At 40.0% G+C, this 19,168-nt stretch overlaps 1 protein-coding gene across 2 annotated transcripts in view; it reads left to right on the forward strand.

The window, feature by feature from the left end:
* vg (vestigial) overlaps positions 1 to 19,168 on the forward strand; it is a 372,182-nt gene that overhangs the window by 318,135 nt on the left and 34,879 nt on the right. The window contains exon 6 of one of the 2 annotated variants that reach the window (XM_067135676.2): positions 7,365 to 7,474. The exons of the other annotated variant lie outside the window; for it this stretch is intronic. Coding sequence (XP_066991777.1) covers positions 7,365 to 7,438 — 74 coding nt within the window. The 3' untranslated portion in view covers positions 7,439 to 7,474. Of the gene's footprint in view, positions 1 to 7,364; positions 7,475 to 19,168 lie in introns of those variants that run through there. 2 annotated transcript variants of the gene reach the window in all.

The following is a 19,168-nucleotide window of genomic DNA, read 5'->3' on the forward strand; positions in this document are numbered from 1 at the left end:
AATTAACTTTAGAAGTATCATCAACGGTGCTTCTTACCCTGACCAGATATGATAAAATCCGGGGCCCGGTCTGGAATCGAGCTCGAGACCCTATGGGCCGCTGGCCGTTACTCTACTCGTGCAGCCAAAGAGCAGGATAATAATAATAATAATAATAATAATAATAATAATAATAATAATAATAATAATGGTTTTACATACCGCTCCCGCAGGAATTATTGAATATGCTTGTAAATCTAACGACACGAGGTTGGCGTATTTGAGCATCTTAGAATACACTGGACTGAGCTGGGTACGAACCCGCCAATTTGAGCTCAGGTGGCCGTCGCACTACCGTCTGATCTACTCAGTCTGCCTGGTTAGATCTATGCCCCACCATCTTTACCCTAATGATTTATCCTGGTGCTTATTTGTGGTGTAGGCTGAATAAACTCCTCGTCTATTTGCTTCTCCAGAGTTCGAAGTCCCGTTTCTAATCTTTTTTCTGACTTTACCGCCGTCTAGGCAACCACAATATCTTAAGTGAGATAGTTGTGGTTATCTCAGGAGCCGAATCAGTGGAATTGATCTGCAGCTGATGGATTACGTCAGCATTCACTCGAATTACGTGAAAATATTATCAGTTTAGTTATGATATATTCGCTTTCTTATTCCACTTAATTTCATTGTATGTATTTTAATTTAATATATTTTGAGCCTAGTCGCGTAAAAAAGACAGAGGACGAGCAGGTGTCCAAAATCAACCATTCATTGATATGAAGACAGATTTACTCAATAGAGTTCCTTTTGCCGATTCATACACAGTTGTGGTTAAATTAATTGGTTGCCACCGAAACACTGACATGCTTGATTCTGTTATGGTTAATAGAGAAATATTATAAAAGAAGGCACCGTGCGTCAAAAATAGTTGTTTTAAAATGTAGGACGCCCATACTGCCTCCTAGCTCGATATTTTCCTTGGCAAGTTTTTTATTAGGTTTATTTATTTGCTTATCATGGTTTTATATTGTTCAGTGCTCACACTGAAAAGGCAAAATGTTATTTGTACTGAACTTTTCTTTCTTCGTAGGTACCACGGACAGGATCCACTGTTCAGGAATTCATATTGCTATAGGTGCACTGCCGTAATATTTCACAGGACAACTTCGTGTTAACTTATGTTGACCATTCTTATACTGATGGATTCAAAGTTTTCTGACTACCTTTCAGCAACGGCCCATCATTTACGCGAAGTTTTCTACTTTGTTTGATAAGTTGTAATTGTCTAGTCCTACTGGACCTGTTAATAATAAATTAAAGGTCCACTCAAGTGAGCATTTGTATTGGAACTGTCAGCTTCCTCTGTGGATCAGTGGTAGACTGTCGGCTTCCAGATCCCAAGATCGCAGGTTCAAACCCAACAGAGGTAGGTGGATTTTTGAAGGGTGGAAACAGACCAATCGACACTCCATGTCGTAAGATGTCTGCATAAAAGGGATCTCTGGTGACACATTTGTTGTTTACCCGAGAAAATTCATTAACTCTCAGCCATAGATCGCCCAAGAGTGATCTGATTTTCTCTGCCATCTGGTAGAGTAAAACGGAACGCCGAAATTGTCGGGCAGGCAGCCTGGATGGCATGAAATTAAAATATCTCAAAACGATAGTTGAGATATTATTCCGGTTTAATATCCGGAAATCACTATAAAATTATCCGAAGAGTGTCCAAAAATGCAGAAAGCAGCGATTAAAAGTTTCAGTTATATTATTCACTAATATTACAGTATGGGGCTAAACAAACGGTACCGTAATTACGAAAGCCATCCGGAAGTTAAGTTTCCATATAAAAAAAGACAATATAGTTAACTTACATGAAAAACTTTATTGGCACCCGGTACAGCGATGTTGGAGATAATTTTCGACATAATCACCACCAGAGTACGGCAGCCGGCATAATTCCTATCGTCGCCGCTAGATGGGGATTCATTCATTGCATTCCTGACCTGGTCGAATGACTGGAAACAGGGTGTGGATTTTCATTCAATCACCACCAGAACTGAGACTTTTGCCGTATGTGGGATGAACGTTTGTATGACGGTGTCGTAGAAGTGCCTGGGAATGGGTGTGAAAATGCTGACAGGCGAATAGGAATTTCTTGAGGTGCAAGAAAATATGAAAATCACTGGGGGCAAGATCAGGACTGTACGGTGGATGATCAAGCATCTCCCAGCCAAATTCCTGTAGAACAGTTGCAGAGCGCTGACCCGTATGTGGACGAGCATTGCCATGGATCAGCACAACACTTGCACTGAGCGTTTCACGCCTCTTGTATTGAATGGCCCATCGCAATTTCCGCAAAAACTTTATTGCAGACTGAACCTCGCAGGCGGCAATTTCAAGCCACTGCTGCTGCGCTACTGACACCAGGCGGGACTTGTACGGCCGGTATACGATTTGCTACGTCATCTCTGTCGCGCATGCACATATTTCCCGGCTAAATATGTTTAGGACTAGTTTGCAGGAAAAGGAATAGACGAATTTAATTTCTGGATGGCCTACGTACAAGCATGATGTGAACATCGCGATACGTCATGATAACATGCAAAGTGTCGACGGCAAAGTGTCGGTACAGCATGTGTTCACAATGTGCACCCTAACGTCTCACACATTGTTCACAGCGGTCCTGTAGATAATGTTAAAATGTTAATGTACAAGGCTGCCGCAAGGACACAAAAAATGAGTGCATTTTCTTTTGTAAATCGGGGCATGAGGAAACAATCCCCTTTGAAGAAATCAAAACCTTGAGATTTGCCGATGATATTGTTATTTTATCTGAGACTGCAGAAGATCTCGAGAAGTTGCTGAATGGTATGGATGAAGTCTTGGGTAAGGAGTACAAGATGAAAATAAATAAGTCCAAAACAAAAGTAATGGAGTGCAGTCGAACGAAGGCAGGTGATGCGGGAAATATTAGATTAGGAAATGAAGTCTTAAAGGAAGTAGATGAATATTGTTACTTGAGTAGTAAAATAACTAACGATGGCAGAAGTAAGGAGGAGATAAAATGCAGACTAGCACAAGCAAGGAAGAGCTTTCTTAAGAAAAGAAATTTGCTCACTTCAAACATTGATATCGGAATTAGAAAGATGTTTTTGAAGACGTTCGTGTGGAGCGTGGCATTGTATGGAAGTGAAACATGGACAATAACTGGCTCAGAAAGAAAGAGAATAGAAGCTTTTGAAATGTGGTGTTACAGAAGAATGCTGAAGGTGAGATGGATAGATCGAATCACGAATGAAGAGATACTGAATCGAATTGGTGAGAGGAGATCAATTTGGCTAAATTTGACGAGAAGAAGAGATAGAATGATAGGACACGTCTTAAGACACCCAGGACTTGTTCAGTTGGTTTTTGAAGGAAGTGTAGGGGGTAAGAACGGTAGGGGTAGGCCAAGGTATGAATATGACAAGCAGATTAGAGCAGACGTAGGATGCAATAGTTACGTAGAAATGAAAAGGTTAGCACGGGATAGGGTGGCATGGAGAGCTGCATCAAACCAGTCTATGGACTGATGACTCAAACAACAACAACCCATCTATGAACATTTCCGATAACGGGAGAAGAAAGGTTTTTTTGTGTGTCCTTGCGGCAACCTCTGTTCATGAGCATGTACAGGACTGTTATGAACGATGGCTGCATATTTTGAATCGACGCAGTCAGTTAGATGCGTGTTGATGCCACCTTGAAAGTTATAATGACGCATATTAGAGCACGTTTGTAATTTCACTACTGTTTATTTTGTATTAATCTATATTCAGAATACAATCGTTCTTTGCAGTCACATAAATTCACATCTGGCTACTTACGAGGAATCTATCCCACTACGATGTCGGGAAAGCACAATGTTGTTGATATTCATGAAAGCGCTACACATCGTATTTTCTCACGCGTAATGTTAGGTGCTACGGTAATGGACAGGGCCCGGATTTTGATGACATGTCACTTTTAAATACTGTAGTGCACCAGACAGGTTGCTAACGTATTTATAAATCCTGCTTATGGCCCCCTGACTACAGAAATGTCCGACTCCGTAGCTAAATGGTTAGCGTGCTGGCCTTTGATCACAGGGGTCCCAGGTTCGATTCCCGGCAGGGTCGGGAATTTTAACCATCATTGGTTAATTTCGCTGGCACGGGGGCTCGGTGAATGTGTCGTCTTCATCATCATTTCATCTTCATCATGACGCGCAGGTCGCCTACGGGAGTCAAATCAAAAGACCTGCACCTGGCGAGCCGAACTTGCCCTCGGACACTCCCAGCACTAAAAGCCATAGGCCTACGCCATTTCATTGTTTTACTACAGAATTGCATATTACGTCATTCTGTGCCATTTTTACTTTTAGGTATATTTTCAGTTTTGCCTCCTTATTTTGTCATTTTGAATGATTCGTTACATTAACAGTTTGTCTGGACATAATTTTTCTCTGTTCTACTTTCTTATTAGTCTTTTTTTTAGCCGGGCTTAGTGGCTCAGACGGTTGAGGCGCTGGTCTTCCGACCCCAACTTGGCAGGTTCGATCCTGGCACAATCCGGTGGTATTTGAAGGTGCTCAACTACGCCAGCCTCGTGTCGGTAGAGTTACTGGAACGTAAAAGAACTCCCGAGGGACAAAATTCCGACATCTCGGCTAAAACCGTTTTTAACTTTATAATTTGTTATTTAAGGTTGAAGAAGTCCCAAAGGGGCCGAAACTTGTATCTTTCATGTCTTAGCTCTCGAGATTTCTTTAAGACATGGTTGTGTATTGACTAAAGTGAACAACCCAAGCGTGAGATTCTTATATTACAATGGAGCTTTTGAAGGTAGGGAATTCAAGACGATAAACTGGGACAAATATTCATTTATAGGAAGAGGAATTGGGGAATAGAATAATTTACCAATGGAAATCTTCGATATATTTCCAAATTCTTTGAAATCATTTAAGAAAAGATTGCCACCTGTGCGACAGTCCAAAGTGAAGATCATTGCTAGATTGACTGATTGATTGATTGATTGATTGATTGATTGATTGATTGATTGACTGATACAAGAGGCCAGAACTGCAACCTCAAGTTTTCGACGCTCCTGTAGCAGTCTCATTCGTTCTGCAGGTGTCATCATTTTGGTCTTATTCGATTCCTTGTTGAATGTAGTTGTTTCCTGCATACGTTTTCTACAGTGATTTTTACCCGCTTATGAGTCACATAAGTGGACTTTTTTTTTTTGTAAAGTAGGCCTACGCCAAAATTCGTTAACTGTCTTTCACAAAGCCTTCAATATATTTTTAACGTAGACTTACGTTCCTTAGTAACGGACACCTGTTGAAAAAAATAAACCGAAACGAAGTTTTCATGTAATAGCGCTTCAAAATAAGGCAAAATTTGTGCTGGATATGTGACGTCACACGCGTACTCTGTTTAAGATGGCGCTGTGTTGACTCTCGCGCCCAGTTGGAGGGTAGCTGTCGTTGTGAATACATCGTGGTCACTTGTATAGAATATAAGGTATTATATAACCGTATAAAATAACAAATTTAATAACGGAAAATAAGTGAGTCTATGAAACCCTCAAATCCCTGCGGCCGTTACAATATTGACAGGCTTCCACCAATTTTTTTCTTTACAGTCACATTGACTATTTTCTGGTGTGTTCTGATAGATGTCGTTGAGATAAATCAAATTACACCTCAATCTTCTCTACACACCAAGGGCCGATGGCCTAGATGTTAGACCCCTTTAAACAACAAGCATCCTCTACACACCAAGAAACACCATGTGGTAACCGACTTTCGATCGCCAAAAACATACCTTAAACGGGTGGCCATCTTGTGATGACGTCACGTATATTAGATCGGCTGCCGTGATCGTGTCTTTTGCATGCATCCTACTACTTTAAAAATGATCTACCGTACACACCATTTGCTTGTGTATAATACTCTTTGAGCGTTAATAACTTTCTGAAAGACGCTTCACATTAAAGATGATTTAGACCCTACAGGAAATGAGAGTTGCACTTCATCAAGTGGTTATCGCTGAAGTATTAGAAATAATACACCAAGAGTCACTGCATGGATCACAAATACTTACTGCTTCTAAATAGAAACGTTACTAAATTTCCTTTTGGTAGAATCAAATGATCATAAGTATGTACTTCAATAAAATGTGTGACGCGATGTTACCTAGCAACCGTGCAGGCTGTGATGTGAAGGATGGATGGATGGCCATGACATACAGATCCATGGCCTGTGGAGCTCTCAAGGTACTGTTGCTAGGTAACATTGCGTCACATATTTTGTATCGTGACAGTATTTCGTTTCACAAATTCTTGAATGACCACCCAGCTCTAAAAAATATTTGGCCGATGTCAAAAGCAAATACTTCCGATGTGGAAAACTATTCAGGATGATCGCATGTGTATATCGCAATTTTTGAATATGTCTGATCATCTAGGCATACATTTTTTCGCACCAGGCAAAAGTAAACTTTCTGTCACTCTCCAGTAAACAAGATTTACTAGTCTATTATCAGCTAATATTCTACAATCGCTCAAAGAAGAATGTGCAATACTAGACTTTGTGCTCAAAGTCCCCACACATACACATTCCTCAAAAACAAATGAACCTATAGATATAACATTTCATGTGGGTAGCCACAGGGTTTGCAACTACATGGGATAATTAAACCTAAGTCTGTTCTTATATTAAACACGAGGAACATGCAATAGGCTACAATGCGCTCATTCTTGTTTTTGGCCCCTTCAACGATATCGACAACATTTCCATATAAATTTACATATATTAAATATCTTACACTTTTAAATACTAATTTTATCATTATTATAATTACATTTATGTTATGCAATTCACACCAATATTCAACTTAATATTATTATAAAATCATATTATAATAAAATAATTTATAACATTATTATTGTGCCTTCCTGACATTGAAGTTGGGTTGCTTCTTTGTTAGTATTACGTCAAAATACAAATAATTATTACTATACATGGACAATTCTGTAGAGACATTTTAAAATGATATTTCGACAGTTCCTTGCTTCTGTAAAACACAAATTCACACAAACTTACCCACGTGTTCATAACGCACTGCATCATATTCCGACAACGCGGTTGTGTCTATGTGCTGCGCAGACGCAAGGAATAAGCATTCCACACACTGGTTGCTTCATTACACGAGTACATTTTTTCTTTTCTTTCATCGATAGTGTTACCAACATAAAATGAGAAGTGTCATGCGAAATGTTTAACAGGCGCACCTATAACAATCCCGTCCTTTTTTCCTTATTTGTAAACATTTAAATATAGTGTAAACGAATTTCTGTCTCAGTAGCAAACAAGAATCAGAAGACATTGTTGAGGGATTCGTATCCGGCCTGCCGTGCCTTTCGGCGGCCGTACTGAGTATGGTTTTCCTCGGGTTTCCGGTACATGGGAAGGGAAGGAAGGAAGGAAGGAAGGAAGGAAGGAAGGAAGGAAGGAAGGAAGGAAGGAAGGAAGGATGATAGGTATGTTAAACATTACAGTTGAAATATAATTCTAAATCTTCATTCGGATCTTTTAGAACTACCCCTAGCACCCTCTAGTAGTCGTATGCTTACATCCAGTACTCTACTATATGGAACTCTTAAGATGAAATTTGTGAAGGTCTAATCAGTAGGCTATTTGAATAGGATTGTCATATGACCCTAAACTTCAGCATTATCTCGATTTTGTGTACCAAGAAAGGGACCACCGAAATCTGTAAAATCAATAAATAATCCCGAATTTAGAGTTTACTGTGAGTAGGTAAGAAAACATTAAATTTGCTAATTTATCCTTTTATCGCTACAAAAATATATGATGTCAGATAAAAACTATTTTGATTGTTTTTAAGTGTGACAAGATTGTTCCAGACTTTTAAATTCAAATCCCTCTTTGTTTCCGTATACCTGGGTAGCTGATGCAAACTAGGTTTCTTCAATCTTGCGAATCTTCAAAACTACTGTTATCAACTGAGTTTTATTTCTTCATTCTTAGCCATAATATTAATGTGGAGAGGATATTTTCCCTAATGTACTGTACAATCAGTGGTCTGATGAACGTAATAGATTTATAGTAGCTATCTTCAGATATAGTGAGTTTTTACAAATACTGAATATCCTGCGAAGCTGGTTTGCTAAATCATGTAAAGAAATCAAGGAACTAATGCCCAAGTTGTCCCATTCTGATTTTGCATTTTCCCTAATAATTGCAGCTACCGGTATTGAATACTTATGTAACTTATGTACCAAGAGTGCAGTAGATTCTGGGATAGTACCGTAGTTCACGTCAGGTGGCTTCTTCTCCAAGGGAAATATTAATATTCTGAACGACTGACAATACTATGGAGAGTTCGCACAGTGTATAATTTCGTCGCTCAAAAGAAGAGATGTGCGCATGGTAATGTACATATATTTCTCGCATTGGTTTCTTTTTATCAGACTTAATTATTATCAAGATATAAATCTAATTCAACTCAAGTGTACACACAAACTCTCTGGATACCCACAACAAATATTATATTTATAGGTTCAGTTGCTTCTGAGAAGAGCGTAGTTCGGTACATGCCATGAACTTGTACAATCTCATGTGCTTTTTCATATTTTTTTTTGGCCGACTGTGCATTTTGAGGGTGCTTCGTTTGAAGCTAGCTACATCTTATAGGCCCTGACTCATGCTGTGTTTTGAAAATCTTCCTAATATCTTGGTTTGTATATTAGTGATGCCTTTAATGGTGTGGAATTTGAATTACTTTCTCAGTTGGGTGTTGGGCAAGGATTTAGTACAGTGCCTCGAGACCGGAAATAAAATAATGGCTAATGGCGCTCAAAGACATGATGAAACATAGTGGTTAATGTCCGGCTCCATGGCTAAATGGTTAGCGTGCTGGCCTTTGGTCAAAGGGGTCTCGGGTTCGATTCCTGGCAGGGTCAGGAATTTTAACCATCATTGGATAATTTCTCTGCCACGGGGGCTGGGTGTATGTGTCGTCCTCATCATCATTTCATCCTCATCATAACGCGCAGGTCGCCTGCGGGATTCAAATAGAATGACCTGTAGGCCTACCTGGCGAGCCGAACATGTCCTAAGACACTCCCGGCACTAAGAAGCCATACGCCATTTTTATAGTGGGTAATGCAGGGGTATACAACGATTTCATGAGCCACCGTATGATAAACTATCCTAAAAATTGTTCCCCGTGGTTATCGTTCTCAAATACGGGGAGATTTCCGGTATGGTAACTAGCACATAGGCCGTGATTGAAGTAATTGAAGCTTCCGTAATTACAAAACTGAGAAGCTTTATTATAACGAATACTGTCATTGGTACTCAGGAATTCATGATCTTGGTTTAAGCCAATAGTCGTTTACTTGTATATATGCATATAAATAAAGCTGTAATGAGTGCGCTGTCTGTAATTTCGTTTTTTGCCAATTTTTCAAATATTTATCCGTTTTAGGTCAACTCAAGACCGCACTGGTGGTTTTTATTTTTCCTGTCTGTTCGTTCCGGCGAAACGGCTGAACAGAACTCGACCAAACGTCATATTTAGAGTACACTCATCCAAGGGAAGGTTTCGAAATGCATATTATTTTAAAATCTCTGAATAGGCGGGGGGGGGGCGTATATGAAAACCAGAACAGTTTTCCTCCATTTTCTCTTATACTATTGATTTTACTGTAAAATTTGTTAAGTGTATGTGAAACGCCTACTCATTATAAATAACTTTTGTTATGTTCATAATTTAGCTTACCCTTCAAATGACGGAGAAAACGTCAGGTTACCATTGCAAACGTCTCTGACTGCTTGCCAGCAGGGAAGTAACGTATTGTCATTTTCGTCATCATTCCTGTAAACTCGTGGTTGTTCCTTGGGTATAAAGCAAGAGAGACGTCAACCGGCCATTCTGCGGGATACTGGCGGAATATCGTTGGAGGTTATAACCGTCTTCGAATAGCTTAAGTAATAACGCCATAAGTCATCTTCTTATCTCTTACCTAAGAATCCGTGCGCCTATATTTCTCCTCTGTTACCGCTTTCTTATATCCATAACTCATACATGATCATTTACTGAGGGACATTTGATTTTTCAATATATCCACTTGGTATTTACATGTTTGTCGTATCCGGCTGTCCTCAGATATAAAGCTATTTCCTATTCATTTCAACTTCCTTAACTGTATTACTTTCTTCCTTAATTACTCCGTATGTATGCGAGTGCTAATCCCGAAACCTGGACACACTTTACTTTGAGGAAAAATTCCTAGCTATTCAAATGTATAACTTTTGGCTCCCGGAAAATATCGAAATACGGATGCAATTTTAATGACGGTGCAGACCTTCGTTTTGGGATAATTGGTGGCTAAACGGTGAGTCGTATTACAAAACAGATAGCACAATCGGCGTACTATTTGGAGAGATTTACCGGGCGAGTTGGCCGTGCGCGTAGAGGCGCGCGGCTGTGAGCTTGCATCCGGGAGATAGTAGGTTCGAATCCCACTATCGGCAGCCCTGAAGATGGTTTTCCGTGGTTTCCCATTTTCACACCAGGAAAATGCTGGGGCTGTACCTTAATTAAGGCCACGGCCGCTTCCTTCCAACTCCTAGGCCTTTCCTATCCCATCGTCGCCATAAGACCTATCTGTGTCGGTGAGACGTAAAGCCCCTAGCAAAAAAAAAAAAAAAAAAAAAAATTGGAGAGATCATCAACTTGGACTATGTTCAAGTAGGGTAGCATCCTGGTTCATGAATTTACCGAGCTCAGAACATTTTAAGCAAGCCTCGGACCTATGGGAGTAACGGAGTCCCACTCCCATTTGACAGGCGAGGGACTCCTTGGAAACAACTTGGCGAACGAAATGGAATTCGATGGGGAGATATCAATATTAATGGGGCTTATGGGAGAAAGAAAGTAGAACTGGCTGAGTCAGCAAAGAGGATGCATCTGGATGTGCTAGGAGTAAGTGATATTCGGGTAAGGGAAGATAACGAGGAAGAGATAGGAGATTATAAAATATACTTGACGGGTGTTAGAAAGGGAAGGACAGAGTCTGGGTTAGGGCTCTTTATCAGGAATACCATTGCACGCAACATAGTTTCTGTTAGGCACGTAAATGAGCGAATGATGTGGGTAGATTTGTCAGTTGGAGGAATTAGGACAAGAATTGTGTCCGTGTATTCACCATATGAGGGTGCAGATGAGGATGAAGTTGACAAGTTTTATGAAGCATTGAGTGACATCGTGGTCAGGGTCAACAGCAAGGATAGAATAGTGCTAATGGGCGATTTCAATGCTAGAGTTGGGAATAGAACTGAAGGATACGAAAGGGTGATTGGTAAATGTGGGGAAGATATGGAAGCAAATGGGAATGGGAAGCGTTTGTTGGACTTCTGTGCTAGTATGGGTTTAGCTGTTACGAATACATTCTTCAAGCATAAAGCTATACACCGCTACACATGGGAGGCTAGGGGTACCAGATCCATAATAGACTATATCTTAACCGACTTCAGGAAATCTGTTAGGAATGTACGAGTTTTTCGCGGAATTTTCGATGATACAGATCACTATCTGATCTGTAGTGAACTAAGTATCTCTAGGCCTAGGGTAGAGAAAGTGAAATCTGTCTGCAAACGAATAAGGGTAGAAAATCTCCAGGACGAGGAAATTAGAGATTATTAAAATCAATCAAAGGCATTTATGTTAACAATTGGGCCTCAGTGAGAATTGATGGTAGAATGAGTTCTTGGTTCAGGGTACTTACAGGGCTTAGACAAGGCTGTAATCTTTCACCTTTGCTGTTCATAGTTTACATGGATCATCTGCTGAAAGGTATAAAATGGCAGGGAGGGATTCATTTAGGCGGAAATGTAGTAAGCAGTTTGGCCTATGCTGACGACTTGGTCTTAATGGCAGACTGTGCCGAAAGCATGCAGTATAATATCTTGGAACTTGAAAATAGGTGCAATGAGTATGGTATGAAAATTAGCCTCTCGAAGACTAAATTGACGTCAGTGGGTAAGAAATCCAACAGAATTGAATGTCAGATTGGTGATACAAATCAAGAACAGGTCGATAATTTCAAGTATCTAGGTTGTGTGTTCTCCCAGGATGGTAATATAGTAAGTGAGATTGAATCAAGGAGTAGTAAAGCTAATGCAGTGAGCTCGCAGTTGCGATCAGCAGTATTCTGTAAGAAGGAAGTCAGCTCCCAGACGAAACCATCGGTCTGTTTTCAGACCAACTTTGCTTTACGGGAGCGAAAGCTGGGTGAACTCAGGATATCTTATTCATAAGTTAGAAGTAACAGATATAAAAGTAGCAAGAATGATTGCTGGTACAAACAGGTGGGAACAATGGCAGGAGGGCACTCGGAATGAGGAGATAAAGGCTAATTTACGAATGAACTCGATGGATGAAGCTGTACGCATAAACCGGCTTCGGTGGTGGGGTCATGTGAGGCGAATGGAGGAAGATAGGTTACCTAGGATAATAATGGACTCTGCTATGGAGGGTAAGAGTAGAGGGAGACCAAGACGACGATGGTTAGATTCAGTTTCTAACGATTTAAAGATAAGAGGTATAGAATTAAATGAGGCCACAACACTAGTTGCAAATCGAGCATTGTGGCGACGTTTAGTAAATTCTCAGAGGCTTGCAGACTGAACGCTGAAAGTCATAACAGTCTATAATGATAATGTATGTAATGTATGTATCAACTTTGGTCCTGTGATTTATTGTCGTGCCTCGATTATTGATACATTAGATGGTGCTGCATTTCTCGATTATAATCAATTCTTTCGAACTCGATTGTGACTGGCATTAGAAAAAAAGGGCCTGTCTTTGTAATGAAAACTCTCCATTTCTATTGTGAATGGCAGTTGCCAAGTGAGCCTGTCGTAATAGTAGAAACTTATGAAATCGATTGTGATTGGCAGTAGGAAATGTGGCCTGTCATTATCCCTAAAACTTCCCCAATGTCTACCTTACATAAGAAACAATGTATGGCGTCCTACCTGTTTTGTTTCTAGGTTAGCGCTAAGAGGCATGCAATTGAATATAATCTTACTCAATCTCTGTACAGTAATTTATGGATAAATCCGTATAGGCCTGCAATGTAGAATACCGTTGCGAAGCACGGGTACATTTGCTACTTGTGTCATAATTATGTCAACAGCAAACTGCAGGCTGCAGCCAGTCAGTGCCCAGAAGCACTATGATTTGTTGTTGTTGTTGTTGTTGTTTTACAGTTTCCAAAAGAATGGGAATCCGACCCAAATTATGAGTGATGGCTTAGTAGCATGGCTGACGACTAAACACAAGCCTTTTCCAAATACTGTTGTGCAGTTACATACCTATGCTAAACCAACGAATTGAACACAGAATCTTAGTTTTAAGCCTTCCACTGAAGATCCATCACGGTTGCCAAGGGAATGTTATCACTACTCGTTGATGAACATTGCTTATTTGCAACAACAGACCACTTCAGTAAGAATGTATTCCCTTGATTACCAAGCAGCCAAAAACTTGATGATGATGATGATGATGCTTGCTGTTTAAAGGTGCCTAACATCTGAGGTCATCGGCCCCGGCCAAAAACTTCGAGACGGCCAGGAAACGAACGCAGAGCCTTCTGTCCCGAAGGCAACTACGCTGAGTATACAGCCAAGGAGCAGGGCTGCATATTTAAATGGAACATGGTGAATCGGAGATATTGATTGCAATGAATACCAAATGCACAGCCATTGTTAGCGAGATGCCATGTCCTCAGTCTTAGAATTTACACCTTGTAAAACAAAAAAAGAACATCGTTATAGTAAATTAGTTTAAATTCTTAGGTATAATCGTAAAGAACAAAAGGAATGAGATTGTTTTTGCTTTAATTGGAAAGTAGGTCTAGTTACCGAATCGTGCAAACTTTCCAGGATGCATCAAGCGACATTCTCGTTCTAAGAGTTGGCAACACTGAGCATAAGTAACGGCAGACATACAGCGATGATCTGGTGTCTTTAACTGATCGTCCTACCAATTTTATTATTATTATTATTATTATTATTATTATTATTATTATTATTATTATTATTATTATTATTAAATCACTTTTCCCATACTTGTGAGGTCGCGAGTGCAAAGTGTGTAGCATATGTGGATTTTGTCCCATTTTACGGCCGGATGCCCTTCCTGAAGCCAACCCTATTTGGAGGAATGTAATCACTAGGTCTATTGCGTGTTTCTGTGGGGGTTGTTAGTGTGGTGGGTTGTGTGAATATGAAGAGGAGAGTGTTGGAACGAACAGTCACACACACACACACACACACACACACACACACACACACACACACACACACACACACACACACACACACACACACACACACAGTCCTGGAGGCAGAAGAATTAATCCGACTGCATTAAAAGCCCCGACACGGCCGGGAATCGAACCCGGAACCCTCTGAATCTAATGCCTCAACGCTGACCATTCAGTCAAGGAGTAGGAGAATAATAATAATAATAATAATAATAATAATAATAATAATAATAATAATAATAATAACTTGTGAGCTTGCATTCGTGAGATAGTGGGTTCGAACCCCACTGTTGGCAGCCCTGAAGATGGTTTTCCACGGTTTACCATTTTCACACCAGGCAGATGGCCATTTCCTTCCCTCCTAGTCCTTTCCTATCCCTTCGTCGCCATGAGACGTACCTGTGTCGGTGCGACGTAAAGCTAACTGTGAAAAAAAAATAATAGTCTACAGCCGCTACATGAAGGGAATGATAGACAGTTTTATCCCTCCAAAAAGACACCTAATATAATGCCAAAGATATTGTTCACTATTAATGCAGAAAGCGTAATGTTCAATGTTATTTTTCTTCATTGAATGAGCTGAAGCAATTTACACATTCAAGCTAATAGGAATGATGAACTGTCTTCGAGTCTGCTACACATTGCTGAGAGAATCAGAATCTTTTCTGTACAGCAGCTCAGTTAAAGCAGCCTGAAGATTCATTAGAGATGTGTCCGGATTTGTGGTGCCTGCAGGAATTCCAGAGCACTGACAGCGCTCTACTAAAGGCAGCCAACAGCACAGAATGATAAAGAACTGCCTAGCCTTTCATATTCTAGCATGGTAAGGGATCATTGTAGAATACACAAGGAAAGTATTCGACCTTACAATGCACGTCGATAAATTACAGTGAAGACAACGTTTAGACCTACTTAAAGTCAACTATTTTCAAACAAAGAAGAAAGGCTTACTGGATGGATAATTGTTCTGCTCGACTTGTACAATGGCGGCACGGCCGTATGTGAAATGACGTCACACTACTGACCAGCGTATCCATGGCAACAAGTACGGTGGGTGGGGTCACTCTTTGGCGAGCTGTGATTGGTCAGTAGCGAGTTCACATCGATTGGTGATGCTGGGGTGTTGTGAGATGAGATCTTATTGCAGCTACAGGAGACCTGCTGCTACTGTACTGCTGCTGTTTCCCCACCCACCCCTCACCGCCCTCCCCCTCATCTCCTTCCCGTCGGCTGGCCTGGCGAGCGGTCGGCTTGATCTTAAACAAAGCGTCCATATACAACTGAGGGTGCAAGTGTTTATGAGTTCACAGCTTGCTCTCTGTGTTTTGCTGGCGATTTTCATCTACTGGTGTTTATTCTGAATCAGTTTGGCTGCACAGGCAAATGAGATCAGTAACCGAATGGCTTGCAGCAAATAGAACACAGCTAATTGTTGGCAAACTGGAAAAGAGCTATTGCAATATTCTTCTCTTCAATGTGAATTTATTTATTTATGTATTTGCTGCAAGGCATATTACGTACGTAATTGTTGATCAGTAGACCTATTGTGGGTTTAGGAGACTGTAGGTCACCATACATTGTTTTCTTCTGGCTCTGCTATATCAGGGCATTCGAGGCCCAGGCTTTTAGAACTCCTCCTATTTTTATAATTCCTTTTTCTCCTTATTATTATCGTGATCGTTCTTTCAAGTCATTCTTCTCAATTGGATCATCATCATTTCCTTCTTGATCAACAGTAGGCCTAGGCCTACTAGTGACCACATGGATTTGCAGCTTATAAAAACAGTCATGACAAAACTACCACCATCATTAATTACTTTCTTACCATGACTACTGAACAGTATTTCCTCGTCAGCGATGCTCACCCTAAATGCACCCGCTTGGTTGCTCTGGAGCTTGCTTTAATACATAATTTCCTGTAGAGTCATTAGAGTTACAAAGAAAATTAATTACGTTTTTATGAACTGAATTTTAAGTAGGCCCTACACACAGTGGGCTTTTTTAAATAGGTCCAACGGGAAACAATTTTTCTTCGGTTTCGAATTAGTGTATAACTGTGACGTTCTTCGGTCTGTCAAAACTAATTAAGTATGGCAAATTTTGAAAATAATGTAAAAGCTATTTTTTTGCTAATTACTTTACGTCGCACCGACACAGATATGTTTTACGGCGACGATGGGACAGGGAAGGGCTAGGAGTGGGAAGGAGGCGGCCGTGGCCTTAATTAAGGTACAGCCGCAGCATTTGCCTGGTGTGTAAATGGGAAACCACGGAAAACCATTTTCAGGGCTGCCGACAGTGGGGTTCGAACCTACTATCTCCCGAATACTGGATACTGGCCGCACTTAAGCGACTGCAGCTATCGAGCTCGGTGATATAATGAAAAAGGAAACTTTTTAACATATTACTGGCCTACCTAAAAAAACAGACACCACTTTTCGTGATAAGAAATTTGCCCATTATTTTCGGTTTTAGCCGCTAAAACATCCGCAGTTTCATTAATATGCCTACCTACACATTAATTGCCACCATTTAGGAATGATTGTTTATAGAAAAATCAGAATATATCTGTATTTGAACTGCATAGGCTGTCATTATTACCATACCAAATTTTAGTGCAAATGGTCCTGTAGTTTTGACGTGATTGAGCGAGAAAAAACAGACATCATCTCATTTTTACGCGATTCTTTGCAAACATTTTCGCAAATAATTACATTCTCATGCGAATAGTTTTAAAAGAAAGGGTGACAAATAGGCTTATCCCTCTGAATACTTGTACAAAATTTCATGAAATTCTGACGAGCGGTTTAGGAGTGATGTCGTTTCGGAAAAGAAAGAAAGAAAGAAAGAAGGAAAGAAAGAAAGAAAAAAGAAAGAACGAAAGAGACAGATACGTTATTTGCCGGGCTGAGTGGCTCAGACGGTTGAGGCAGGTTCGATCCTGGTTCAGTCCGGCGATATTTGAAGGTGCTCAAATACGTCAGCCTCGTGTCGGTAGATTTACTGGCACGTAAAAGAAGTCCTGAGGGATCAAATTCCGGCACCTCGGCGTCTCCGAAAACCGAAAAAGTAGTTAGTGGGACGTAAAGCCAATAACATTATTATTATTATTATTATTATTATTATTATTATTATTATTATTATTATTATTATTATTATTATTGATACACCATTTCTTTATGGAGAGATGTATTAACCCAATGAACCGAAATTAAACTTTAGATTACGCTACTTTAACTCAACAAAATAACATTAACTTACATTATATCTGCTACAGTTCTCGCAATTTCCTCGTCGACGATCGGCACGCTTTTGAAGTGCATAGGCTACTGCAGTCCACATGGAGTCTGTCATTTACGACGCGAGCATGGTACTGACTAACAGCCATCTGGTATTGGTTGACAAACGAACAGACCCCAGACAGCCGTAAATCTAGTTATTTTTGGCGTTTGGTGGTACTGCACCTCAACGTTTGACATTGGGAGAACGTAACGTTAGCTACCTTACTAACTAACGTACTGGGTAGCCAACTAAGGGCCGGTATTATAGTAGAGGTTTAAACTGTTGGTTCAGTTTAAAATTCGGTTTATCTGTTAGTCATGTATTATAAAACTTAATCTTAAGTTTAACTACAGAGTAATTTTACTGCCACTCATCTACCGTTACAACGTGGCAGAACGAATGGATCTTGAAGATATTTTTGAGGTGTTTGAAGAAATACTAAGCGATGATGAAGAAGTGGTTCAAATTATTGAACGACCACGGGCACCACGAGTTTTTCAAGCAAGGGCACGTTACTTTCATATATGGAATGAAATGTGGTTTTATGCCTCCCGTGGTATGTTTATTACAATGGGAGGTTTCGAAGGAATTCATTAGGCCACTGTTTCACGGACTATATAAATATTTCTCTACTAATTGCACAAGCAATTCTATTTCCTTACAAGTAAAATTAGGACAACGTTTATTGCTTTTACCCGCCATTTTACCTACAAGAAGTAAACAAGACATTATCGATTTATTGCTTTTATCCGCCATTTTACCTACAAGAAGTAAACAAAACATTATCGATAGTCATATTTTGTTGCAAATCACTGCAAAACATTATTGTCATCTTTTTTCTCACAAGTCACTGCTACCAAGATTGTATATTTCCTTCTTTACCTCAGTTTAACTTAGGCCGGCCATTATACGACTCAGCATCGGCTTAAACTCAAGTTACAGTTTAACTCAATCTTCATTTTAAACCCTCATTCTAATACCGGTCCTAACACACGTAGGTCTTCTGTCAATTTACACAACATTATACATAAGCCTATGTGTATCGTCGTTGCGCCTTGAAATTCCGTTAACTTTTAAGACAATCTTTGAGGGTAGAAATACCGACCCGCAACACATGTATTACTTAAGAACGAAAATTCGTTGATATAGTTCATGCAATACTAAAACTTAGATGACAGAACCTTTCTGGTCATTGTTCTAAACTGAAATATTATCACATAGCGCTTTTTCTAGTCTCAATGACGATATAATGCTGATTATGATTACTATTGCTATGATTAACTTTGGGATATGCCTTGCCTCAATGCTGCGATCCTATTATAATCCTTGTGCATCTGATATGAGCTCGTGAGTCCATGAAATTACTCGTCATGCTATGCGGATTGTATTTGTAATGTGCTTTGACATAAGTTATTGGTCCTCACACATATTTTTTTGGGGGGGGGGGGGGGGTTATATTCAATTTTTATCGGTTTGTTTGTTTCTTTCTCACGGGAAAACGGCTGAACAGAATTTCTAGAAACTC

This window comes from Anabrus simplex, chromosome 1, assembly GCF_040414725.1.
Source record: "Anabrus simplex isolate iqAnaSimp1 chromosome 1, ASM4041472v1, whole genome shotgun sequence".
NCBI classification, from domain to species: Eukaryota; Metazoa; Arthropoda; class Insecta; order Orthoptera; family Tettigoniidae; genus Anabrus; species Anabrus simplex.